Source organism: Coregonus clupeaformis, chromosome 34, assembly GCF_020615455.1.
Source record: "Coregonus clupeaformis isolate EN_2021a chromosome 34, ASM2061545v1, whole genome shotgun sequence".
NCBI classification, from domain to species: domain Eukaryota; kingdom Metazoa; phylum Chordata; class Actinopteri; order Salmoniformes; family Salmonidae; genus Coregonus; species Coregonus clupeaformis.
Genome location: NC_059225.1, coordinates 34060206 through 34085323, shown reverse-complemented (window position 1 = coordinate 34085323; position 25118 = coordinate 34060206). Strand labels below are relative to the sequence as shown.

The 25118-nt window shown below is 45.4% G+C and overlaps 1 protein-coding gene across 15 annotated transcripts in view; it reads right to left on the bottom strand.

Moving 5' to 3' along the window:
• The window catches only part of LOC121550048 (protein scribble homolog), a 119042-nt gene that overhangs the window by 37314 nt on the left and 56610 nt on the right, over positions 1 to 25118 (bottom strand). For 14 of the 15 annotated variants that reach the window (XM_041862133.2, XM_041862141.2, XM_041862136.2 and 11 more), the window contains exons 13-24: positions 23904 to 24029; positions 20888 to 21073; positions 20219 to 20644; positions 16674 to 16736; positions 11531 to 11620; positions 11257 to 11334; positions 10779 to 11099; positions 6216 to 6296; positions 1337 to 1609; positions 676 to 786; positions 361 to 537; positions 133 to 249 (exon numbers count right to left, since the gene is read on the bottom strand). In XM_041862133.2, the coding sequence (XP_041718067.2) occupies positions 133 to 249; positions 361 to 537; positions 676 to 786; positions 1337 to 1609; positions 6216 to 6296; positions 10779 to 11099; positions 11257 to 11334; positions 11531 to 11620; positions 16674 to 16736; positions 20219 to 20644; positions 20888 to 21073; positions 23904 to 24029 (2049 nt within the window). The remainder of the gene's footprint in view (positions 1 to 132; positions 250 to 360; positions 538 to 675; positions 787 to 1336; positions 1610 to 6215; positions 6297 to 10778; positions 11100 to 11256; positions 11335 to 11530; positions 11621 to 16673; positions 16737 to 20218; positions 20645 to 20887; positions 21074 to 23903; positions 24030 to 25118) is intronic. The other variant, XM_041862137.2, reaches the window with a different exon arrangement.

The window sequence follows — 25118 nt, the reverse complement described above, 5'->3', positions numbered from 1 at the left end:
GGGGGTTAACAGGAGTCAATATATCAAAGGAGGTCAATCATTGACCGTATTCCAAGGAGAACCCGTTGAAGGGTGAGGTGGGAGTGGCAGAGACAGAGTCTGGGGCTAGAAGGACAAGGTGGGTCCAGGTACCTTGGATATGAAGATGCCCTCATCGGTGGCGTCGAAGGGGTTGCCAGCGTGGCCCTTGGCACCGCCGCGGATGCTGATGCCCAGCTTTTCTCCAGGCTGCTTCTGGATAACTATATCCTGTATTGGGACACATAGATCAGGAGATGGGACTGGTTGGTGTGTGTGTGTGTGTAGGGACAGAAGCTGTGTGTGTGTGTCTACTGTACATGTGGGTTTAAGAGACGTCACCTCCATCCCAGGCGGTGAGGGGTCCCTGCGCACCAGCATGCGGATCTCCTGCTTGTTGGAGAGCAGGGCTCTAACAGCCTCCTGGTGGGTGGCGTGGCGCAGGTCGATGGTGTTCACCTCCAGTATCCTGTCCCCCACCCGCAGCCCACTCTGACACGCCAAGCCATGGGGGATCACCTAGCACAGGCAGGCATGGAGGGTGAGATACACAAACCCGGGAAAATGAGAGGGAGAGAGCGCGACAGAGAGAGAGAAAGAGCGCGACAGAGAGAGAAAGCATTTTGAATTGAGAGAGAGAGAGAGCAAGAGAGAAACCTTAGAGATGAAGACGCCAGGCTCGTTGATGCCGAACGGGTGACTGGCGTGATCACTGCCTCCCACGATGCTCAGTCCCAGGGGGCCGCCCGCTTTCACCAACGCCACTTCCTGTCAGGAGAGAAAGTGAAGCGACTAACGTAAACAGGGTTGTCTGCAAAGTTTTATTTGAGGGACATGGTTCTAGGATAGGGGCTCTACAAATACAGTATCAGGAGACATGAGAGGAATTCAGGAAAACATCAGTGTCCCAACAGACAAATACCAAATACATCTTTAACTCTTCTATTAGACAAGGAACACAAACTATCCATGGATCTACTATATCTACTTGTAGACAGGTATGAGACTAGACATAGGCCTAAGCTCTTAGCCAATGGAACAGACTTAGGTCTTGGCATTATTCACTCAGTGAATGCTGCATTTCACTGGGCCCCATTACACCATCCTAGCATAATAAACCTAGGTTAGGACTAAGTATTCGTACCGTGCACCATATTTTCTTGAGCTGTAGAGCATTTGAGATTAAGGCCAAATGTAAAGGCATTAAAACTAAAGGAAATCTGAAGCTTGAATGCTCCATCATGGTAACTTACCACTATCCCCATCACATAGTACTATAGCATTTTCCCACCCACTTCCTTCCCTCCCTTCGTCTCACCTCGATGGGGTATTCGTCCTCCAGCGGCTGGCTGAGGTGGTTCCCGTGGGGCAAGAGGCTCGAGTCGTCATTGCCCTCTTCCTGGTCGGGCGAGTCAGAGGGCTCTGGAGGTGGGGGGGAGTGGGCGCGGGCGCGGGACAGGCCCGGGGAGCCCCCTGCGGTGCCCGGCTCGGCCTGGTCACGCTCCACCAGGAGAGCGATGGTGGGAGAGGTGCCGGTAAGCAGCGCTACTGCCTGGTCATGCCTGGCCTCTGTCATGTCTACACCATTGATCTGGATCGAAAGGCACAACCAATGAGGGCGGGCGTCAGTAGGCTAACTGACTAACCACAGTGTGCGACACTCAGGACTAGAGGTTCAGTGAGGGCAGACAGCTATGTGTTCGTGGGTTGGAACCGGTCCAGGGAACAGAAACGAAAACCGGAAAATACTGACATTTTTTGAGGAACAGAACCAGAACCAAGAATGAAAGTGATGTATACTGGTCCGGAACAGAACTGCTTTTTTAAAAGCACGGGAACCGGTTAATAACTTTATTTGACTTTCCAGGCATATTTCCCAGTCTAAAAAAACCTCACTGTCACTCAGAAACCTATTTCAATGTCTGCCTGCCTGCCAGCTGAAAATCTTCGCCCGTGTGTAGGCTACCTGCCACTCCCCGTCCCTCTGAAGCGTGCATAGTCTACTGTAGCTACTGATGTTACAGGCGTGATTCATAAATCAGGGAGAGCTTTTTAATTAGAGAACAATGGATTAACATTTTCTATGCTAGTTAAGGATACTATAGTTATCAAGTTTCACAAGACGTGTTTTCATTTTCATTTTGGAGTCGCTCTGCACACACAAGCTTGTTAGCCAGCTAGCTTGTTAGCTAGCTCTGGTCTAGCTTTCGAAAACTCTAGGCAGTATTATGTGTAACGTAATGAGAGTCATGATCAAGGGCTCGCTCTGGTCCAACATTAAGCCAACTCTCTGAAGTTCAAAGACATTCAAAATTCCTTCATAGAAGCCGCTCCCCCGTAGATATCATTCTGTGGGCCTAATTCAGATAATGCGTCATAACAACAAGATGCCCAGCGCTTCATGCCCAGCGCTCTCCTCATCCTCAAAATGTCTGTTGCAAGTCGCACCCTACACTACACTTGTCTGTCCAATGCATGTACATAGCTTTCCCGCTCCATAGCAAGCTGCTCTATCCATTGATGAAGTAATTAAGCTTAAAAACAAACAGAAAGGGACGATTTAACCATACTTCTTCTTCGTTCGAACCGGTTCATAACTTTATTTTGCTGGTCGGAACAGTGCAACTAAATTAAATAGATAATGGTTCTGTTCAGAACAAAACGATTGGAAAATAATTTCGGTTCAAACCCCTGGTTAAGACTCATATCATTATTGTGTAGACGCACATCACATGTTGCCATAAAGCTGTATATTATTACTATAATAAAATTATTGAGCATTGATTGAGACAGTTTAGTACATTGAGATGTACAGCAACAAAGTAGGCCAGTGAGAGAGTGAGAGAGAGAAAGAGATATCTGAAGACACCAGGAGCCAATACCCATACAGAGGAAGGGAGGCAGGAGGAGATGAGAGGGAGGATTGGAGGGCAAGCTAGCAAGGAGCTTCTTCTGGGAACTTCTGTAGGTTAAGCCTTTCTCCGATGTTACAATCTCAAAGTCTTCAAAGTAGTCCTAAAAGTCCTGTCAATGCAATAAACTGTATTTAGGACGTTGGCCAATCTGACTTATGTTTATGCTATCCGTTTGCGATTGTGCACTGAAAATACAGAGCGCAACGACATATGATGACTGCCAAAGAAGGGGCTGATCTTGAGCCAGCAAACAGAGTTGTCAATAATTTCAGCCTAAGCGCTGCTCCTATACCTAGCTCCTGTCCTTTACAAATTGTAAACTATTCTATTACTTTACAGAGGGCATTTGAGGATGGACTGCAGTCTGTAAACGTTCCTAAAATGTAGAACGAGGTCCTGATTCCTCTGAGGAGTGAGGGACAAAAAACGGGCTATGTGATTGGTCCTCTGGTCCGAGAGACAAACAGAAGCCAGCACTGACCATACAGTACCGGCTCTTACCATTGGCTGATAAGCTTACTGCGGCTGCTGCTATGGTAATACATGCGGTTACCACAGAGGCTCCGCCCACCCCTACCCTCCAACACCACACCCACCACCACCGAGCAGGCAAGGAGACGCATTGAGCATTAGTTGCCATGCAGAGAGAGAGAACGAGAAAGAGAGAGAACGAGAGAGAGAGAGAGCGAGAGAGAAAGCGAGAGCAAGAGGGAGAGAGAGAATGAGAGAGCGAGGGAGAGGAGAGAGAATGAGAGAGCGAGGGAGAGGAGAGAGAATGAGAGAGCGAGGGAGAGGAGAGAGAATGAAAGCGCAAGAGAGAAGCTGAGAGACCAAGTAGGAACAGAATCATTCAGGAAGACATTCTATGATTTCCCTCACCTAGGAGGACGGGGAAGATGCAAGAGAGAGAGAAACGGTTATGACTCAGAACAGAGAATGAGAGAACAAGACAGGAGTAGTTGTAGACACACAAGAGGACACTATTTCACACTGCACACAAATGTAACTAAGGGGTTAACGAATGTCTCAAGATAGAATTAATCACTGGATTGGTAAAAATAAATCAAAATAAAAAGCCTATTGAGCAATCATATCAAGGCCCTACCTTTGCAGCCATGGTCAAGGATATGAGCATGGGGTGCAACTCTGAATCAGCACTATGTCAGCAGGTAAGGTCTTGTATAATAAAAACACTATGATAACCACAGTAAAGAGAGGCACAATGAAGAACCGTGCAGGAACCTTGACTCCAGCAGTCAGTCATGTTAGTCTAGGGCTGCGTCCCAAAGGGCACCCTTTTCCCTGCATAGCGCACTCCTTATTTATTTATTTTACCCACTTTTTCTCCCCAATCTTGTCTCATCGCTGCAACTCCCCAACGGGCTCGAGAGGCGAAGGTCGAGTCATGTGTCCTCTGAAACATGACCCGCCAAACCGCGCTTAACACCCGCCCGCTTAACCTGGAAGCCAGCCGCACCAATGGGTCGGAGGAAACACTGTTCACCTGACGACCGAGGTCAGCCTACAGGCGCCCGCCCCGCCACAAGGAGACGCTAGAGCACGATGAGCTAACCCGGACGACGCTGGGCCAATTGTGTGCCGCCCTATGGGATTCCCGATCACAGCCGGTTGTGATACAGCCCGGGATCGAACCCGGGTCTGTAGTGACGCCTCTAGCACTGCGATGCAGCGCCTTAGACCGCTGCGCCACTCGAGAGGCCATAGTGCACTACTTTTGACCAGGACCAGAGCTCATAGGGCACTACATAGGGAAAAGGGTGCTATTTGAGACACACACTAGATGGGCTGGCAGCAGCAGCACAGGACAAGCAGAGGCCCATTCTCTCAAGTGGGATGAGTGTTAGTGCAAGTTAGTTTTCATATATGGTTGTCATATACACAGTTTATTAGGTACACCCCCCCCCCTTTCACGAAAACGGATCGCTCCTACAGACAGAGTTACGTGGCCGTGGCTTGCTATATAAAGCAGGCAGACAGGCATCCTGTTTGATTGAACGTTAGAATGGACAAAATGAGTGACCTAAGTGACTTTCAGCGTGGTATGATCGTCGGTGACTGGCGCACCATATCCAGTATCTCAGACATGCACAACAGTGTCTAGTGCAGGGACCATCAACTAGATTCAGCCATGGGCCGATTTTTTCTTGAGCGGATGGTCGGGGGGCCGGAACATAATTACAAATAATTTGTAGACTGCAAATTGACCGCAAGAAGCCCAGACAGATATAATATTTGGCTAAAACATAATCATTTCAAACCTTGCTTACATTTGTATACGAACTCTCTATAATGCTTGGGAATCCTTGGGAACAGATTTCCAAAATAACTTGGAGCTGATTTCCTGGTGTTTCTACAGTCTTATGTCCAACAATGAAAATAAAATAAAACATTTATTTTATTATAAATTTCTTTGCTCAGAGAACTTTGTGGCCAAATCAAAGCACCCGTTTGCCAAATTCGGCAGTTGGGGAACCCTGGTCTAGGGTTTACAGAGAATGGTGTGACAAACAAAAAACATCTAGTCAGCGGCAGTCCTGTGGGCGGAAACAGCTCGTTGATGAGAGGTCGAAGGAGAATGGCAAAAATTGTGCAAGCTAACAGGCGGGCCACAAACAGACAAATAACGGCGCAGTACAACAGTGGTGTGCAGAACGGCATCTTGGAACGCACAACCTGTCAATCTGTAGTCATGGATGGGCTATTGCAGCAGACGACCACACCGGGTTCCACTCCTATCAGCTACAAACAAGAAGAAGCGGCTCTAGTGGGCACGCCATCACCAACACTAGACAAAAGAGGAGTGGAAAAACACTGCCTGGAACATGACAGCGAGTTCAGTTTACTTGAGTGGCCTGTGCAGTCCCCAGATCTCAACCCAATAGAGCATCTTTGGGATGAGATGGAACAGGCTGTTCGCAGCCCGTTTAATCTGCAGAAACTGTTCTGGAGGTAAAGGGGGGTCCGACCCGGTACTAGATGGGTGTACCTAATAAACTGTCCGGTGAATGTAATTGTGTTTGATTTGGGAGTAGTCAACGGGTGGCAACCATATTGTGAGTCTGAGGATGAGATCACTCACCACACTATCTAACGTGTGTGTGCTTGGTTGGTGTGTTTGGCATGAAGTTCACAGAGCGAGAGAAGAACATGGGCGGTGTACCAATTAGCAACCTATTCCCTATAAAGTGTACTGGTCAAAAGGGATAGGGTGCCATTTGGGACGTTTCCATGGGGCTAAAACAGGAGTGGAGGGGTACTCACGGTGATGACCCTGTCCCCTACTCGGAGCATGCGGTCTCTGTGGGCCGCCCCTCCCTCAGCGATCCGCGAGATGTAGATCCCCTGCAGAGACAGACAGACACGTGGCACAGGAGTCAGAAGACGGTTCATAATGTCATCATGTCTGTGTCCTAAATGGCAGCCTATTCCCTATATAGTACAGCTCTGGTAAAAAGTAGTGCACTACGTAGGGAATAGGGTGGCATTTGGGATGCAAGCCAATGACCGTGCACATCATCTTGGTTCTAATGAATGTCTAATATGAGTGCATGAAATTGAGATTTAAGCCTTCAGAAATGATTCACACCCCTTGACTCTTTACACATTTTGTTGTGTTACAATCTGAATTTAAAACGGATTCAATTGAGATTTTTTTGTCACTGGCCAAACACAATACCCCATAATGTCAAAGTGGAAATACACTACCAGTCAAAAGTTTGGACACACCTACTCATTCAAGGGTTTTTCTTTATTTTGTACTATTTTTTTACATTGTAGAATAATAGTGAAGACATCAAAACTATGAAATAACACATATGGAATCATGTAGTAACCAAAATAGTGTTTAACAAATACAAATATATTTTATATTTGAGATTCTTCAAATAGCCACCATTTGCCTTGATGACAGCTTTGCACACACTCTTGGCATTTCATTTTTAAACATTTAAACGTAATATAAACGCTACACCTTGTTTCACCCAGTCAAGTTCGGTTTTTCTGCAGTCCTCAGATACTCTATAAGGCGACCGAACTCGTTTCATGATTCTGCATGACACATTGGCTAAACAAAAGGTATATTAGCCCACCAAGGATTGACATGATTATGCACTAATGAGATGGGCGGTGTTCACTTGATTGACTGTATCTTAGTCCAATGACCACCTGTCGTTTTGAAACATAGCTAACTAGATAGCCAATGAGCTGGGCTTTACAGGAGTATGTGATGGTCCTTTCTCTGAGTAAAAGCCATTGTGCTGAGCTCGCGCGCAACAACATACATCGGGCAGATAAAATCGACAGAACAAAGAGGGACTCGTATTATGCACGCACGCTCAGTTCTACCAAGTTTATTGCTATTTTAGAAAAGTAGAACATGGCTAATAAAACAGGGAAAAATCAATCGAAGACCAAGTATACAGATTTGGATGATATTATTGCAGGGAAAGAAACATAGAAATTGATGAGGACTCAGTTAGTGATTACACTGTAGACTCACGCTGATTTCTTTTGGATGGGAAAGACGTAACTTTAGACTGCTAAGTAAAATACTTTCTTCTCATGCAGTTGTTTAAATGGTTGCATATTATTCATTTGATATTTGTATTTGATTGCTATATATATATATATATATATATATATATAAAATCACTATAATGAAATATGTTTACCAATAGTAAATAGGGCACTCGAAAACCACAGTCAACATAAAATACACATTGGCTAGGGCTCACCCCCCTGCTAATATAATTGATGCAGGCTCACCCCCTGCTAAAATAAAGGTTCAATAAAATAATAGTAAACTTGAGTTCTTACTGAATTTAAAAAAATCTTCTATAGTGCTAGAGACTCTGACTCAGATGACCTCTGGGTGCCAACACCAAAGAGTCCACATTCAAGTCCTCTAGTAGAAACTGGTTCATTCAGTCAGACCCCCTGCTGCTGTCTATGGCAGCACACCCACCCCGCCCGGCCATCTAGATGTGTGAATGTTAGTGTCTTATGTAGGGGGACTAATGATCCATCATATATTACATTCATGGGAGTGTGTAAACTTGTATTTTTTATTACCATAGCATTTTGTATGTTCTCTATAGTTATGTGCTTGAAAATGAAAATTTATCAATTGACCAATTCAGCCACTTGGAGGCCATTTGGGTACATTTGGGCAAACTGGTGAGGGACACCTGGTTGACTTCATGCTAAATGTTATGTAGCCCCCTCATTCTTGAAGGTATAAGTCAAACTTTGCACATACACTGTTGCCCTCTTGTAGACCACATCTAAATTACCTCCAGCTTCCTATCTGAATGTATGGCTTTTTCATGTCAAAGATGATGCAACAAAAATAAAAATAGAAAACTTATGTATTTTTGTTTGTTTTATCTTTTACCAGATCTATTGTGTTATGTTCTCCTACATTAATTTCAAATTTCCACAAACTTCAAAGTGTTTCCTTTCAAATAGTACCAAGAATATGCATATCCTTGCTTCAGGTCCTGAACTACAGGCAGTTCGATTTGGGTGTCATTTTAGGCGGAAATTGAAAAGAAGGGTCTGATCCTTAAAAAAATCTGAGCGGTAGAGCTTGGCTTGATTTTTGACTGTGAAAGTGATCTTGACTCAAAAGGTTGGTTCCCACTGATATACAGTGACATGTCTGCTAGCTGTGAACGCAGTTACCCAGGGGGTAGTGGGTGGTGGGTTAAAACGTCAGCATGCTTCAGTTCGGCTGGCTCCTAGCCGAACACAGCTAGGCGAACTGAACGAGTGTGCTCGCATACTCCTTTTAAAGACCTTCGCCTGAAAAACGAGAAAAAAGCAGCAATAGTTCTGTGTCTATTTTGAGACGCCATACCTCAAGAAATCTGTCATTAATTTTCTAACTAAGATGTTTGGTGCAGTATTTTTAATACGAAAATGTTTGCATGAAAACGAGTCGTCTCTCGTTGAATGACAACAAATACTTTATTGAAGAATCCCTACTGTTGACCAATCGCCGACGAAGGGGCGTAGACTTCAGCTATCGACTTCGGCTTTCCCCGATATATTTTTTTTGTATGCCCGAACAACCGAAAAAACCCTTGCCGAAATCCAAAACGAACAAAAGAACGTCACAAAATGTCATAATATATGCACAAACTCTACCGAACTGTTTAGTCTGGGAAGCATGCGGACGGCTTTAGTCTGGTGCAACAGGGCTGCAATGCCTCCTGCTAGTTAAATCACTGCCAGTCAGGGGAGCAGGGGATGTCCATTAATGATGACCTCACACAGCCTGGACTAAATATAGTCTAGCATTCTTATTTCAGTCCTTGGTCTAACGCTGCCCTCAATTGTTTGCTTGGGCTTGTTAAGAAGTATTTCTGTGGCAGGATCTCAGCACAAGAATAACTTAACTAAATTAGCTGGCATGTGACGTAATGCCTTTTAATACACTGCACTACCAAATAAACTAAGGATATTTGGTCAATGGTAATAATTATATCCTAATGTAGTCAAATAAGGTTCAGAAAACGCTGATGCTATAGATTAGGACCACAGAATCACCACAGTCTCACACTAAGTCCCTGAGCCCTCCAGTCTCTTTACCTAAAGAGGAGTCACAAGCTGCAAGGATGCCCAAACAACTCATTGGACTTCACAGGAGGTTGGTGGCACCTCTCCCGAGTGGCGCAGTGGTCTAAGGCACTGCATTGCAGTGCTAGCTGTGCCACTAGAGATCCAGGTTCGAATCCCATGGGGCGGCGCACAATTGGCCCAGCGTCGTCCAGGGTAGGGGAGGGAATGGCCGGCAGGGATGTAGCTCAGTTGGTAGAGCATGGCGTTTGCAACGCCAGGGTTGTGGGTTCGATTCTCACGGGGGGCCAGTATGAAAAATTAAAAAAGAATGTATGCACTCACTAACTGTAAGTCGCTCTGGATAAGAGCGTCTGCTAAATGACTAAAATGTAAATGTAAAATGTTAATTAGGGAGGCTTGTAATGGCTGGAGTGGAATAAGTGGAATGGTATCAGATACATCAAATGCATGGTTTCCATGTGTTTGATGCCATTCCAGACATTATTATGAGCCGTCTTCCCCTTAGCAGTCTCCACTGTTGTATTTATGGTTCAATTCCAAACTATCATGCACAAGTGCAGACAAAGTGCAGGCCTACTCCTAGCCCATCTCAACAGAGATACCATCCATTCTAGAAAAAGGCACAAGAAGACTCTAGCGATAAGTGTGCATCTCGGTTTCTCTCAGCGGACTCCCCGAGCTGTGTGTGTGTGTGTTTGTGTGAGCGGTATTTGTACAGGACATGTAGCCAATGCAGTGGCCCAAAAATACCCCCTGGCCCCTCCCATCCCAGTTACACAGGACCTATCAGGTGTCAAGGCTCGCAATTCATATCTCCTTGGTGATGGCTGTAAACATTGGAACCGGAAAAGGGGTTGTCAGAATGAGGAAACCTTAGAGGGGTGGGGGACGGGACGACGGGACGACTATGACTCGGCATAATACAGAAATACGTAGGAAATCCACGAATCCTGACTCTTAAACTCACCCTCTAATGCTGTAGCTAGTGCAGTTAGAGGTCTCGTGTCGTTGACTTGAGAAGTGGGACAACCTGACACGACATGCATACAAAAGGTTTTTCACCGCTAAGACCAGGAGGATGAAATATTCATCAGTGCTGAACAACGCCCAATATTCCTCCACCACATGACCTAGTTATGGAAACTCAGTATGTCTCCCTGTGTCTACTATACACACACTAGGGATGCGTGTGTGAATCTCAGTGTCTACTGTACACACTAGGGATGTGTGTGTGAATCTCACCATGTCCCCTGTGCGGTAGGCTGTGGAGCCTTTGCCCCCGGCAATGCTGAAGCCCAGACCCTTGTCGTTGCGGACCAGGCAGGTAGACAGCCTGTGTCGGGGGCCTGCGGGGGAGCCTGCCTCAATGCAAAAGGGAAGGCCGCTTGCCCGTCTCTCCCGGGGGAAGTAGTCGTCCTCGGGCCTCAGCGGTGTGGTGGTGATTGCGTTCTCCGGCTCCACCATGTGCTCCCGGAGGATGCTCATGGAGACGGTAGCGCCTGAGCTGCGCAGGGCCTCTACCGCCGTGTGGTGCTCCGCCCCCTGGAGAGCCACACCGTTCACCTGAGAGAGACGGAGGGAGCGGAGATCATGGTTCATGGTTCTCTCTACAGTCAAAAGGCATGTTCATGGACCTTGACCATGAATGCACCATGGCTGCAAACAGCCATAAGAATGGGCACCCATACGCTTATCACACACGCGTATGCACACACTTTACCTCTAGGAGTTTGTCTCCCACCTTGACCCCAGCCTGGCCTGCAGGGCCCTCTTCAGACACCCTGGAGATGAAAATTCCCTGGAGGGACAGACAGACTTTAGTACACAGTCCCAATCAGTCCGCAGAATATGAATGCGTCCCAAATAGTACACTGTTCCCTATGCAGTGTACTATTTTGACCAGGGCCCTGGTAAAAAGTAAATTCCATATAGTGAATTTGGGACGCAATCCATCTGTACATTTAGGAGTCTCCACAGCTGTCCTCAGCCCTCACCTCATCATCCCCCTTGTAGGGTGTGGATCCCTTTCCTCCGGCTATGCTGATGCCCAGGCCCCCAGTTTGCCGTAGAATGGTCAGGGTGTGCTGGAAATGGAGGAGAGGGGGTCAGCATACTGAGCGGAGACTTCCCATACAACAGCCCTATCCTCAGATAGACAGCCCTATCCTCAGATAGACAGCCCTATCCTCAGATAGACAGCCCAGGACAGCAGGGAGGAGGGCTCACCACACTCCACTTCAGACAATTGTTTTAAACAAGATGATACTTTTGGGTCAAATGTCAATTTGAAGGTGGCTGCATATTGTGATGAACCAATTGATAGTGTGATTACGTGTAATGTTGATTGGAAAGTAAATGGATTTAATTGACTATTTATTTCAATTAAGTCATGTGGAGTGGGTGAACCCCCTCTCGACTCAAAATGTGGCGCCGATCTGGGGAATGCAGCATGGACACAGACTAGGGACAGACAGATGAGATGGACAGGGGCTACTCTGGTCTCAGGGCTAAACTCAACTCAAGTGTATGTCGAATGAGAAAAGGCAGGAGTCTTGCCTTGTATCTCTCCGTGCAGAGAGTAGCTACAGTAACTTATTAAAAGGTGGCCATTGTGGAGTAGAAGCAGTTCCAAATATCATTAACGGTAGTACTAAACGAACTACCCATCATATCACAAGGCATTGACATTAGCCCAAAGACACATAGTGAAACGACTCGACAAACACGTTATCCTTTTGACATAAAACATGAAGGCTAGTTTCAGACACTGAGGTGTGTATTTGGGGAGGGGGCTTTATATGAAACACAAGTCACAATACTCTGTCATGGAACAGTCACATCAAGGGGGGTGTGTGGGTCTGAACTGGATGTGTGAATGCTGTCCGTGCAAGCCATGCAGAGTGGGAGTAAGTGGGGGATGAGGGTGAAATATACAGTTGAAGTCAGAAGTTTACATACACTTAGGTTGGAGTCATTAAAACTCGTTTTTTCAACCACTCCACACATTTCTTGTTAACAAACTATAGTTATGGCAAGTCGGTTAGGACATCTACTTTGTGCATGACACAAGTAATTTTCCCAACAATTGTTTACAGACAGATTATTTCACTTTTCAATTTCACAATTCCAGTGGGTCAGAAGTTTACATACACAAAGTTGACTGTGCCTTTAAACAGCTTGGACAATTCCAGAAAATGATGTCATGGCTTTAGAAGCTTCTGATAGGCTAATTGACATCATTTGAGTCAATTGGAGGTGTACCTGTGGATGTATTTCAAGGCCTACCTTCAAACTCAGTGCCTCTTTGCTTGAAATCATGGGAAAATTAAAAGAAATCAGCCAAGACCTCAGAAAAATAATTGTACACCTCCACAAGTCTGGTTCATCCTTGGGAGCAATTTCCAAACGCCTGAAGGTACCACGTTCATCTGTACAAACAATAGTACGCAAGTATAAACACCATGGGACACACGCAGCCGTCATACCGCTCAGGAAGGAGACGCGTTCTGTCTCCTATAGATGAACGTACTTTGGTCGAAAAGTGCAAATCAATCCCAGAACAACAGCAAAGGACCTTGTGAAGATGCTGGAGGAAACAGGTACAAAAGTATCTATATCCGCAGTAAAACGAGTCCTATATCGACATAACCTGAAAGGCCGCTCAGCAAGGAAGAAGCCACTGCTCCAAAACCGCCATAAAAAAGCCAGACTACGGTTTGCAACTTCACATGGGGACAAAGATCTTCTTTTTGGAGAAATGTCTTCTGGTCTGATGAAACAAAAATAGAACTGTTTGGCCATAATGACCATCGTTATGTTTGGAGGAAAAATGGGGTTGCTTGCAAGGCGAAGAACACCATCCCAACCGTGAAGCACGGGGGTGGAGGCATCATGCTGTGGGGGTTGCTTTGCTGCAGGAGGGACTGGTGCACTTCACAAAATAGATGGCATCATGAGGAAGGAAAATTATGTGGATACATTGAAGCAACATCAAGACATCAGTCAGAAGTTAAAGTTTGGTCGCAAATGGGTCTTCCAAATGGACAATGACCCCAAGCATACTTCCAAAGTTGTGGCAAAATGGCTTAAGGACAACAAAGTCAAGGTATTGGAGTGGTCATCACAAAGCCCTGACCTCAATCCTATAGAACATTTGTGGGCAGAACAGAAAAAGCGTGTGCGAGCAAGGAGGCCTACAAACCTGACTCAGTTACACCAGCTCTGTCAGGAGGAATGGGCCAGAATTCACCCAACTTATTGTGGGAAGCTTGTGGAAGGCTACCCGAAACGTTTGACCCAAGTTAAACAATTTAAAGGCAATGCTACCAAATACTAATTGAGTGTATGTCAACTTCTGATCCACTGGGAATGTGATGAAAGAAATAAAAGCGGAAATAAATCACTCTACCATTATTCTGACATTTCACATTCTTAAAATAAAGTGGTGATCCTAACTGACCTAAGACAGGGAATTTTTACTAGTATTAAATGTCAGGAATTGTGAAAAACTGAGTTTAAATGTATTTGGCTAAGGTGTATGTAAACTTCCCACTTCAACTGTAAGTGGGAGCAAGAGAAGATAAAAGAAATAGTGAAGTGAAAGAGTGCTGTGTTCCGGGGTAGGGGGAAGAAGGCAGTGGAGGTTAATTCCAGTGTGTCGTCGTCAACAAGGCTCTGTTCTCTCCCAAACTCGTTGTCACCGTTGCAGAACGCTCATGCAACCACGCAGATGCACAATATGCACATGCCAACCATTCCATAGGCATCCTCACCAGAAATGCACAGACTAAGTCACCAAGGCCAACTATCATTCCTCCAAAGGAACAGCCACCCAAAGTAAATAATCAGTATGTTGTATCTCATTATTACTTAGATACAGTGAGGGAAAAAAGTATTTGATCTCCTGCTGATTTTGTACGTTTGCCCACTGACAAAGACATGATCAGTCTATAATTTTTATGGTAGGTTTATTTGAACAGTGAGAGACAGAATAACAACAAAAAAATCTCAAAAATGTTATAAATTGATTTGCATTTTAATGAGGGAAATAAGTATTTGACCCCACTGCAAAACATGACTTAGTACTTGGTGGCAAAACCCTTGTTGGCAATCACAGAGGTCAGACGTTTCTTGTAGTTGGCCACCAGGTTTGCACACATCTCAGGAGGGATTTTGTCCCACTCCTCTTTGCAGATCTTCTCCAAGTCATTAAGGTTTCGAGGCTGACGTTTGGCAACTCGAACCTTCAGCTCCCTCCACAGATTTTCTATGGGATTAAGGTCTGGAGACTGGCTAGGCCACTCCAGGACCTTAATGTGCTTCTTCTTGAGCCACTCCTTTGTTGCCTTGGCCATGTGTTTTGGGTCATTGTCATGCTGGAATACCCAACCACGACCCATTTTCAATGCCCTGGCTGAAGGAAGGCGGTTCTCACCCAAGATTTGATGAAACTGAGGAGTATTTCTGTCTGTAATAAAGCCCTTTTGTGGGGAAAAACGAATTGTGATTGGCTGGGCATGGCTCCTCAGTGGGTGGGCCTATGCCCTCCCAGGTCCACCCATGGCTACGCCCCTGCCCAGTCATGTGAAATCCATAGATTAGGGCCTAATGAATTTCAATTTACTGATTCCCTTGAGAATTTGTGCTTGGTTCATATAACCAGGGTTACGTCAGTAACCTCCAGTAGCCGCTAGACGCAGTTGTAATAAACAAAGCGTTTTTCTTTCTACAAATGTGGCTTCATCTTTTGAATGCTTTAAGCTACAACATATTATGCCTCTACTATGCCCACAAGCCGTTAGAACCTAGTGGACAAGACCATGCACTAAATCAGACTGGAGGGAAAATAACAGCATTGATGTTCTTTTCTACACAGAATATCATACAACATTTTTGCCTGATGACCTTCTGAACTTCGCAATACCTTTCTGATGCATTTCAGTCACTTCAAACCATACTGTCTTCAGATTGAAATACTGTCAGACTAATGTTTAAACTTAGACGTCAAATAGCATCAAGGTTCTGGTCTAATGGTTCTAAAAATGTTAGGCATAACCATGTTCATGCAGCTCCCAACTAGCCTTACACCTCACAGATTTTAATATCAAAATGAGGATCGTGGGCCAAGAAAGTTTGGGAACCCCTGGTCTATTAACTAATTTACCACCTGATGTCACCATGCAGGCCAAAACTCCATCCCACAAAATAAAATGTGAAATTTCAGGTGGTCTTTTCTAACAGCTCTTACACTAAAAGAGCATTATGATCATTTTCACAATTTCACAGTATTATTCCAACCTCAGTGTGGAAAAATATATAAAACACAGGAAAATCATGTTTTTGACTGCACTGGGCCTTTATGTTCTGATAAGCTTCTTTGTGGTTCTTGAGCTATTCAGCGGTGCAGACCGTTTAGCAAAGTGCTTACCCTCTGGACTAAAATGACTGGAAAGAGCCAGCGTGTTCCTTTGACATCATGATAGATGTAGGGCGTGGTACCATACTGAGGAACAGCTTAAAATTTTTTCATAATGCACATTCGTTCTCACAAAGAAATCCTTCAACTATTTCAGATGTCTTATATATATCTTTTACAAAATACATTTCTCCTGGTTAGAAGTTGCAATATGTGGGCCAGATCCTGCTGGACACACCGGTTGAGTAACGGTGCTGAAAGAAGATGGACCTCCTCCATCACAGACAGCAGCCCACTCACTCCAGGGCCCCACAGCCTGAACCGGAGGAGGAGGAGGGGGGAGAAGGACGAGCAACAGCGTGGTAGAACCTGAGAATAGGGCAGGACGTCATTGATGGGTAAACACTTGTTTACCACCTACATATAACTCCATTACAATTGTATAACCATATTGTTTTATATATATATATATATTACTTGAATCCTATAACCCTTTGGCCATATAACAGTGTTACTCCTGCATCCTCCCCTTCAAATTCTATTACGCTGATGGCCCGATGGGGAGTTATGGTGGGCGTTTGCATGGCGATTGGCTTGGATTAATCATTGGTTGTTTTTTTCCCCCTTCTGAGAGCCAGCGGGTGGGTGAATGGGTGAGTGGGGGAAGGAGAGAGAACGAGAGAGAGCGGGAGTGGATGGAGTGAAAGAGAGTAGGTACAGACCTCTTCCTCCTCAATTCGAGCAGGCTCAATCAGCAGATTATTGACTTGATCAAATGACACCCCCTGTTAGGACAGGAACCAGCAAGAGGCATGCGGATTAGTGAGGCCAAAGTAACTAATATGCACACAAGCATACTCCAACCAAAACGAAACAGATAAATCCAATCAAAAACAGAACAGAACAAAAACTCACACACTTCAAAAGAACAGTAACACACACACACACACACACACACACACATTCATTCAGCCACTGTGATAAACCCAAAAAGGTAATATCCACTATTGTATAGAGTGTGAAGTAGGGACAATTATTAAGGCCAATTTGATTTCCAGTGGAGGTCATTTGAACAGTGGTAACACCAGTCCCACACATCACTCACTCCCGAGCCACCAGAAGCAGATGCAGGCAGGGGTGGAAACTTGAGACCCAGGATAAGATGAGCTACAGGCCACACGGGGAGGGCAGCTTGTGTGCAGAAAGAGAAATGGGGGAAAGAAAGCAGTGGCTCCCAAAGCAAAGTTCCCTCTAGCCTATAGATAGACACCACAGTAAACCTTTTTACCTGTGCAGTATATGTTGTAATGTGCAGTAGTCTCTCAGATTTAGTTGTACTTGTCAATCATTCAACAACCCCAAAAACCAGATTATAAAAAAAAAAATCTAAAATCAGCCATTAAGCAATTACAAGTCAATTCCAGATCTAGACAGCCTTTTAAAAATAGTAGCTAGATGGGAAAAATGCTAATCTAATTGTTCTAAGCCATTGATGTGTTGTTATCTTTTAAGATTGAAATCTTCTGCAGAATTGTTAGAAAATAGGTTATGTAGGTGCATACCGTACTCCAACAAGACTTTGTAAATGATATCAGTTTGTCTGGGTCTCAACATTTCCACCTCTGCCAAGACACATTCCGGATGGTCTGCAGACCAACAAGCATAGACACACACATACACATACACCATATCATACACACCCCACTCATTTTCTGCATATTAGGTTGCAACTCTAGTGGTGATTACGATTAATAATCAATTTGAATCATACAATTCAGGAGCCACAGTATACACTTTCTCACACACACAAATGTAGGAAGGCAGGTCAGGGAAAAGTCATTAACCGATTAAAAACAGAACAGGAGACAGCAAATGATATGGTGAGAAGCATAGTACTGAGGTGGGCAGACAGAGGCATGGTGCAGGGGACTTTAGGGCAGGAGGCCAGCAGGAGGCCAGCAGGAGGCCAGCAGGAGGCCAGCAGGAGGCCAGCAGGAGGCCAGCAGGAGGCCAGCAGGAGGCCAGCAGGAGGCCAGCAGGAGGCCAGCATAGGAGTCTAGTGAACAGCTGATGGGGTGGGGATTCGTCATTTGATAGACTATCACTTTGTATTAATAGATTTTATCATTGATATTATTGACAACTGGTCCAAGAGAGCCGGGAAACTTGATGCGAGAGCTCAGAGCAGCCACAAGATGGAGCTCCACTCTGAGTAGACTGGGAAGTGTGTGGATAAACGCATGCTTGCATTCCAAATGGCACCCTATTCCCTATATAGTGTATGACTTTTGACCAAGGCTCATATGGCTAGGGCTCTGGTCAAAAGTAGTGCACTATAAAGGGAATAGGGTGCCATTTGTTACATAGTCAGGACTGAAAGGGTGAAATGTGTCCATGTCTGAAGCATTTAAACAACTGACAAGGGATTTGTTTTGTGCTGGTTGTCCATTTGTAAACTGTCAGTCTGTTTGACGACATTTACAAACGTTTATCAAATGTTGTTAATGAGAGAGTCCACTCTTGTTAGTTATTATATGTCTTTGATCAGGTTACCGACTACCGCCATCTGTGAATGTCAGAGAAAAACCTGCTTGTGTGGGACAGAGAGAGCAACGTAAAAGCACCCGAGTGCAAACTTTAAGACTCCCGGCAAACATTCCTGTAAACAAACAAATTGTTGTTCCTTTGCATGCAATGTAATCTCCTTCTCAATCCAATCCAGTGCAGTCCAAACTGAATGCAGGTTGCATGGTGACAGACTGGGAGCTTCTATGCATTTGAGTGTCTAGGGTTTGCATAGAGGCGAGCAGGCCACTAACATGTCAGCATGAATAGAACGGGTGTGCAAAAGCTTTATTCAACTGTCTGTCAGCTTCATGAGGGCAAAAAACACTCAAGGAAAACTAGCCCAGGTTGTCCTGATGTAGGCCTAAGGTTGGTTGGTTGGGTGGGTGGGTGGGGGGGTCCACAGGGGGTCAGTCAACTTCCCCCTCAGGAAATACGTGTATTTTTGGATTATTGAAAAACCTGTAACTGCCATTTCCTGAAACCTAGAGTCTTAAATGATATCAAACAATATAGCCAATACAAAGTATTGTGTTTGATCCTAAATGAAATTGAGGTGGTCTCAATGACACTTTCACATTTTTCTAGGTTAAATGTAGGGGTAATGATTATTGTCATTAATAGGTGTCTTTATGTGAATAGTTTAGTGAAAACGTGAACTGTAAAAATTTGAAATTTTGTTTGGGGAGAACATTTGGAATAATTAAATTACCGGATGCAATGTAGTAGTCTATCTTACTGTAGGCTATTTGGAAGATGAAACAACTGAACTAGGCCTATATGAGCATGTTTCAGATCTCCATCCCTGACATCAAATTAGGTCTGACTACCAGGCCATTCATTCATTATGTTGTTGTCATTGGTGAACATCAGCAGCCTACTGTTGACATACAGCTATATCAAGAGGACAGATCAACAACTGATTCTTTAACATAAGCCTACTAATCTTTAAGTAATAATATCATTTAAGTCTAACATAACTTTCTGTGAAGGACGGTATTAACGGAATAGCTCCTTCTGCAATGTCTGCTTCCATCTACACAGCGACGCGCACTGAACCACCGCAACACCGCACAGGTTTCCTTTCTCATCAATGCGCTCGCAATGCGGACATCAAAGCATGTGGTCACTTAGTTGACTAAACGCTGTAGCTAAATACCTTCGTCGTAATGACGCCATAGCTAAGGCGCTAACTACGAAATAACAATGTTTATGTGCTTGACTAACACATACAAGTTGGGGAAATGTATTTGGCAAACAATTCGTTCTCCATTTCCCCTACCCTTTTTCCTCACACATACATCAGTCGTATCAACGGACGAAGTGGAGAGCTTCCATCCAGCTCCAGGGATGAAAAAAGTACTACGAGCGGGCCGGAGAAGAGAGCTAGAGATTCGTTCTCCTCGCCCAAATCCTCTGATAGGCTCAGCTGCAACTTCAGATGGCTGAGTAAAAAAAATATGTGTAAACTAGAAGCCTATTTTTGCATATTTTAGGGTAGTTTTTCATACCAGCTTACTTTGACCTCAAATTGTATGCATAGTATGCAAAATGCGTGCAGGTTGGCAGGTCTGGTGTACGTTTCAGTTTTATACTACAGCTCTACTCATTATGAACTATGTAGCCTGCATTGTAAATGTGTGTTTCCTACCCCCCATTCCCTGACCCCCCCCCACCCCAGCCCACCCCGAGCCCCGTTTACCTTGACCGGCTGCAGGGAAGAGTTGACATGAAGCAGACTCCTATCCTCCAGCTCTGGCTCTTCTATCCTGTTGTGGCGCTGTGGAGTAACCATACACTCCTCCTCCTCTTCCTCTTCTTCTTCCTCCTCCTCCTCCTCCTCCTCCTCGGGGTCAGGGTGGTGCGAGGTGGGGTGTTGGGCCAGGTGTGCGTCGGGGCTGAAGCCCTGCAGTAACGCGGCCACCGCCTCAGGTTTGGGCAGCTTGGTGATCTTGAAGTGCTTCTTGTAGTGCGGCGTGTCCTTCCTGATCAGACGCTGCTTCTCCGTGGGGAACTGGGGCCTCTGTTCCTCTACGTCGCTGCATGGGACCCCATCCTCACCCTCCTCATCCTCACCGTCCTCATCCCCACCCTGGTAGATGGGCTCCTCTGCAAAGTGCACCGTGGGCTGGCGGAAGAAGGGAAAGGATGGTGTGAGTGACGGGAGAGAAAGAAAGAGCAGGAGGGAAAGGATCGTATTGAAGACAAGGATGCGTCTCACTAGTCATGGCTATTTCGATGACCTTACCAGGAAAAATGGTATAACTAAGGCACAGTGTTTTTCCTAGCTAAGAAACTCCAGGTCTTAAATGACAGCTCCAGTATTAAGAGAGGCGATTGTATCAGAGACTGTCGTAGTAGTGAAACTCACCTCTACATACTCCACCTCCATCTCGTCTAGCTCCTCCTCCTCCTCCTGTTCGCCATGCCCACCCACTAGGCTCTCACCCGCTGTGGTCATCAGACACCGCCTCTCCTCGTGAGAGTTGGCAGAGGCCGTGCTGTTGGACGCCGCAGAGTCGTGGCTCTGATTGGACAGATTGCTCAGACGCTTCTCCTGCAACCACCGATCACACGTCAGAATCATTAGAACAACATCCTGGATAAATGGCCAACAGGTACACACTTAGATTCTGTTTCAACGTTACACCTTTACCTGTGATCTGTATGAACCATACCCACAGCACTGACGTTTTTTCCAGAATGTATGTATTTAAAATGTGTAGATTTTATTGTGTTGATGGATAATTCTTGTACATTGTCTATTTATCAAAATATTTAATAGTGTCAAATAATTTAGCATTAGCTGCTAGCATTAGCTGCCATGTAATGTTGTCTTATTGAAAATAAACCATTCTCTCTAAACTGCATGACCCATGAGGCTGATACTTCTTACTTGCGATACACAAGCATTACTTTATGTGTCCCCCAAATGGCACCCTATTCCCTTGCTAAGCTACAGGACTGTTTTACTATCACAGACTGGAACATGTTCCGGGATTCTTCAGATAGCATTGAGGAGTACACCACATCAGTCACTGGCTTCATTAATAAGTGCATCGATGATGTCGTCCCCACAGTGACCGTACGTACATACCCCAACCAGAAGCCATGGATTACAGGAAACATCCGCACTGAGCTAAAGGGTAGAGCTGCCGCTTTCAAGGAGCGGGACTCTAACCCGGACGCTTATAAGAAATCCCGCTATGCCCTCCGACGAACCATCAAACAGGCAAAGAGTCAATACAGGACTAAGATTGAATCGTACTACACCGGCTCTGACGCTCGTCGGATGTGGCAGGGCTTGAAAACTATTACAGACTACAAAAGGGAAGCACAGCCGCGAGCTTCCCAGTGACACAAGCCTACCAGACGAGCTAAACCACTTCTATGCTCGCTTCAAGGCAAGCAACACTGAAGCATGCATGAGAGCACCAGCTGTTCCGGATGACTATGTGATCACGCTCTCCGTAGCCGATGTGAGTAAGACTTTTAAGCAGGTCAACATTCACAATGTCGCAGGGCCAGACAGATTACCAGGACGTGTACTCCGAGCATGTGCTGACCAACTGGCAAGTGTCTTCACTGACATTTTCAACATGTCCCTGACTGAGTCTGTAATACCAACATGTTTCAAGCAGACCACCATAGTCCCCGTGCCCAAGGACACTAAGATAACCTGCCTAAATGACTACCGACCCGTAGCACTGACGTCTGTAGCCATGAAGTGCTTTGAAAGGCTGGTCATGGCTCACATCAACACACTTATCCCAGAAACCCTAGACCCACTCCAATTTGCATACCGCCCCAACAGATCCACAGATTATGCAATCTCTATTGCACTCCACACTGCCCTTTCCCACCTGGACAAGAGGAACACCTACGTGAGAATGCTATTCATTGACTACAGCTCAGCATTCAACACCATAGTGCCCTCAAAGCTCATCACTAAGCTAAGGATCCTGGGACTAAACACCTCCCTCTGCAACTGGATCCTGGACTTCCTGACGGGCCGCCCCCAGGTGGTAAGGGTAGGTAACAACACATCTGCCACGCTGATCCTCAACACGGGGGCCCCTCAGGGGTGCGTGCTCAGTCCCCTCCTGTACTCCCTGTTCACCCATGACTGCATGGCCAGGCACGACTCCAACACCATCATTAAGTTTGCCGACGACACAACAGTGGTAGGCCTGATCACCGACAACGATGAGACAGCCTATAGGGAGGAGGTCAGAGACCTGGCCGTGTGGTGCCAGGATAACAACCTCTCCCTCAACGTGACCAAGACAAAGGAGATGATTGTGGACTACAGGAAAAAAAGAGGACTGAGCACGCCCCCATTCTCATCGACGGGGCTGTAGTGGAACAGGTTGAGAGCTTCAAGTTCCTTGGTGTCCACATCACCAACGAACTATCATGGTCCAAACACACCAAGACAGTCGTGAAGAGGGCACGACAAAGCCTATTCCCCCTCAGGAGACTGAAAAGATTTGGCATGGGTCCTCAGATCCTCAAAAAGTTATACAGCTGCACCATCGAGAGCATCCTGACTGGTTGCATCACCGCCTGGTATGGCAACTGCTTGGCCTCCGACCGCAAGGCACAGAGGGTAGTGCGTACGGCCCAGTACATCACTGGGGCCAAGCTTCCTGCCATCCAGGACCTCTATACCAGGCGGTGTCAGAGGAAGGCCCTAAAAATTGTCAAAGACTCCAGCCACCCTAGTCATAGACTGTTCTCTCTGCTACCGCACGGCAAGCGGTACCGGAGTGCCAAGTCTAGGTCCAAAAGACTTTTCAACAGCTTCTACCCCCAAGCCATATGACTCCTGAACAGCTAATCATGGCTACCCGGACTATTTGCACTGCCCCCCCACCCCATCTTTTTACGCTGCTGCTACTCTTAATTATTTATGCATAGTCACTTTAACTCTACCCACATGTACATATTACTTCAACTACCTCAACTAGCCGGTGCCCCCGCACATTGACTCTGCACCGGTACCCCCCTGTATATATAGCCTCCCTACTGTTATTTTATTTTACTTCTGCTCTTTTTTTCTCAACACTTTTTTGTTGTTGTTTTATTTTACTTTTTTTATAAAAAATAAATGCACTGTTGGTTAAGGGCTGTAAGTAAGCATTTCACTGTAATGTCTGCACCTGTTGAATTCGGCGCATGTGGCCAATAAAATTTGATTTGATTTGATTTTATATGATCTATAGTCCATTACTTTTGACCAGGGCCCATAGAAGCGCGCTATACAGGGTATAGGGTGCCATTTGGAATGTGACCTTCCATTTACATTTGCGTGAAAAGTTTCACTCACGGATCTCAAGTACGGTGGCATGTAGGATGTACAGTGGTGTGTCAGTGGTGTGTTGTACCTCAGTACCAGGAGACTCCGTCTCTCCATCAGGCCTTGATATGTAGGGCTCGTTCCTCCTCTCCTCAATCACCTTCTTCATCACCTTCAGCTCACTGGGGTGGGGAGTTGCCCGGCGCTGGAGACCCTGAACAGACACACAAGCACACGAGAATCTGTAAATTCCCCAGACTGACAGTTCATCTACAGACAGTCAATTACAGACACACAAGGAGACCTCCTCAAAAAGACCTCCGCAAACTGTAAATTAGACCCAAGGACAAAGTACAACAAACGGACTCAAGGAAACTCAAAGACTGAGCTGCTGAAACTATGACTGGAATGGAGGCTGCTACTGATTTTCTGACTGGACGTCTCGCTACCATCTGCCCTGTCAGATCAGCGGTCACAACGGAAAGGAAAGAAAGGACAATGAGAGGAAGCTAAGTTATGAACCAGCCATAGAGTGCTTCATTTTAAAATGTGTTGGTTTGTGCAGTGCACGAATCCCATGAAGGAAGCTCCTCAAGAGGGTTCAATCTCCCGCCTGCCTGTATACCGCTCTCGTTTCATAATTGTCTAAAGAAAGTGTCAAAATACCAAAAAAAATATATACATAAAAAATACATGTATTACATGCAGTGGCTTCAGAAAGTATTCATACCCCTTGGCTAAAAAAAATAATGTTACAGCCTGAATTTCAAATGGATTAAATAGAGACGTGTCGTCACTGGCCTACACACAATACCCCATAATGTCAAAGTGGAATTGTGTTTTTCAAACATTTTACAAATTCATTACAAATGAAAAGCTGAAATGTCTTGAGTCAATACGTTTTTTAAAGCCTAAATAAGTTCAGGAGTAAAAATTAGCTTAACAAGTCACAAATTGCATGGACTCACTGAGTGCAATAATAGTGTTACACATTTTTGAATGACTACCTCATCTCTGTACCCCACACATACAATTATCTGTAAGGTCCCTCAGTCGAGCAGTGAATTTCAAACACAGATTCAACCACAAAGACAAGGGAGGTTTTCCAATGCCTTGCAAACAAGGGCACCTATTGGTAGATGGGTAAAAATAAAAAAGCAGACATTGAATATCCCTTTGAGCATGGTGAAGTTATTAATTACACTTTGGATGGTGTATCAATACACCCAGTCTCTATAAAGATGCAGGTGCCCTTCCTAACTCAGTTGCCGGAGAGGAAGGAAACCGTTCAAGGATTCCACCA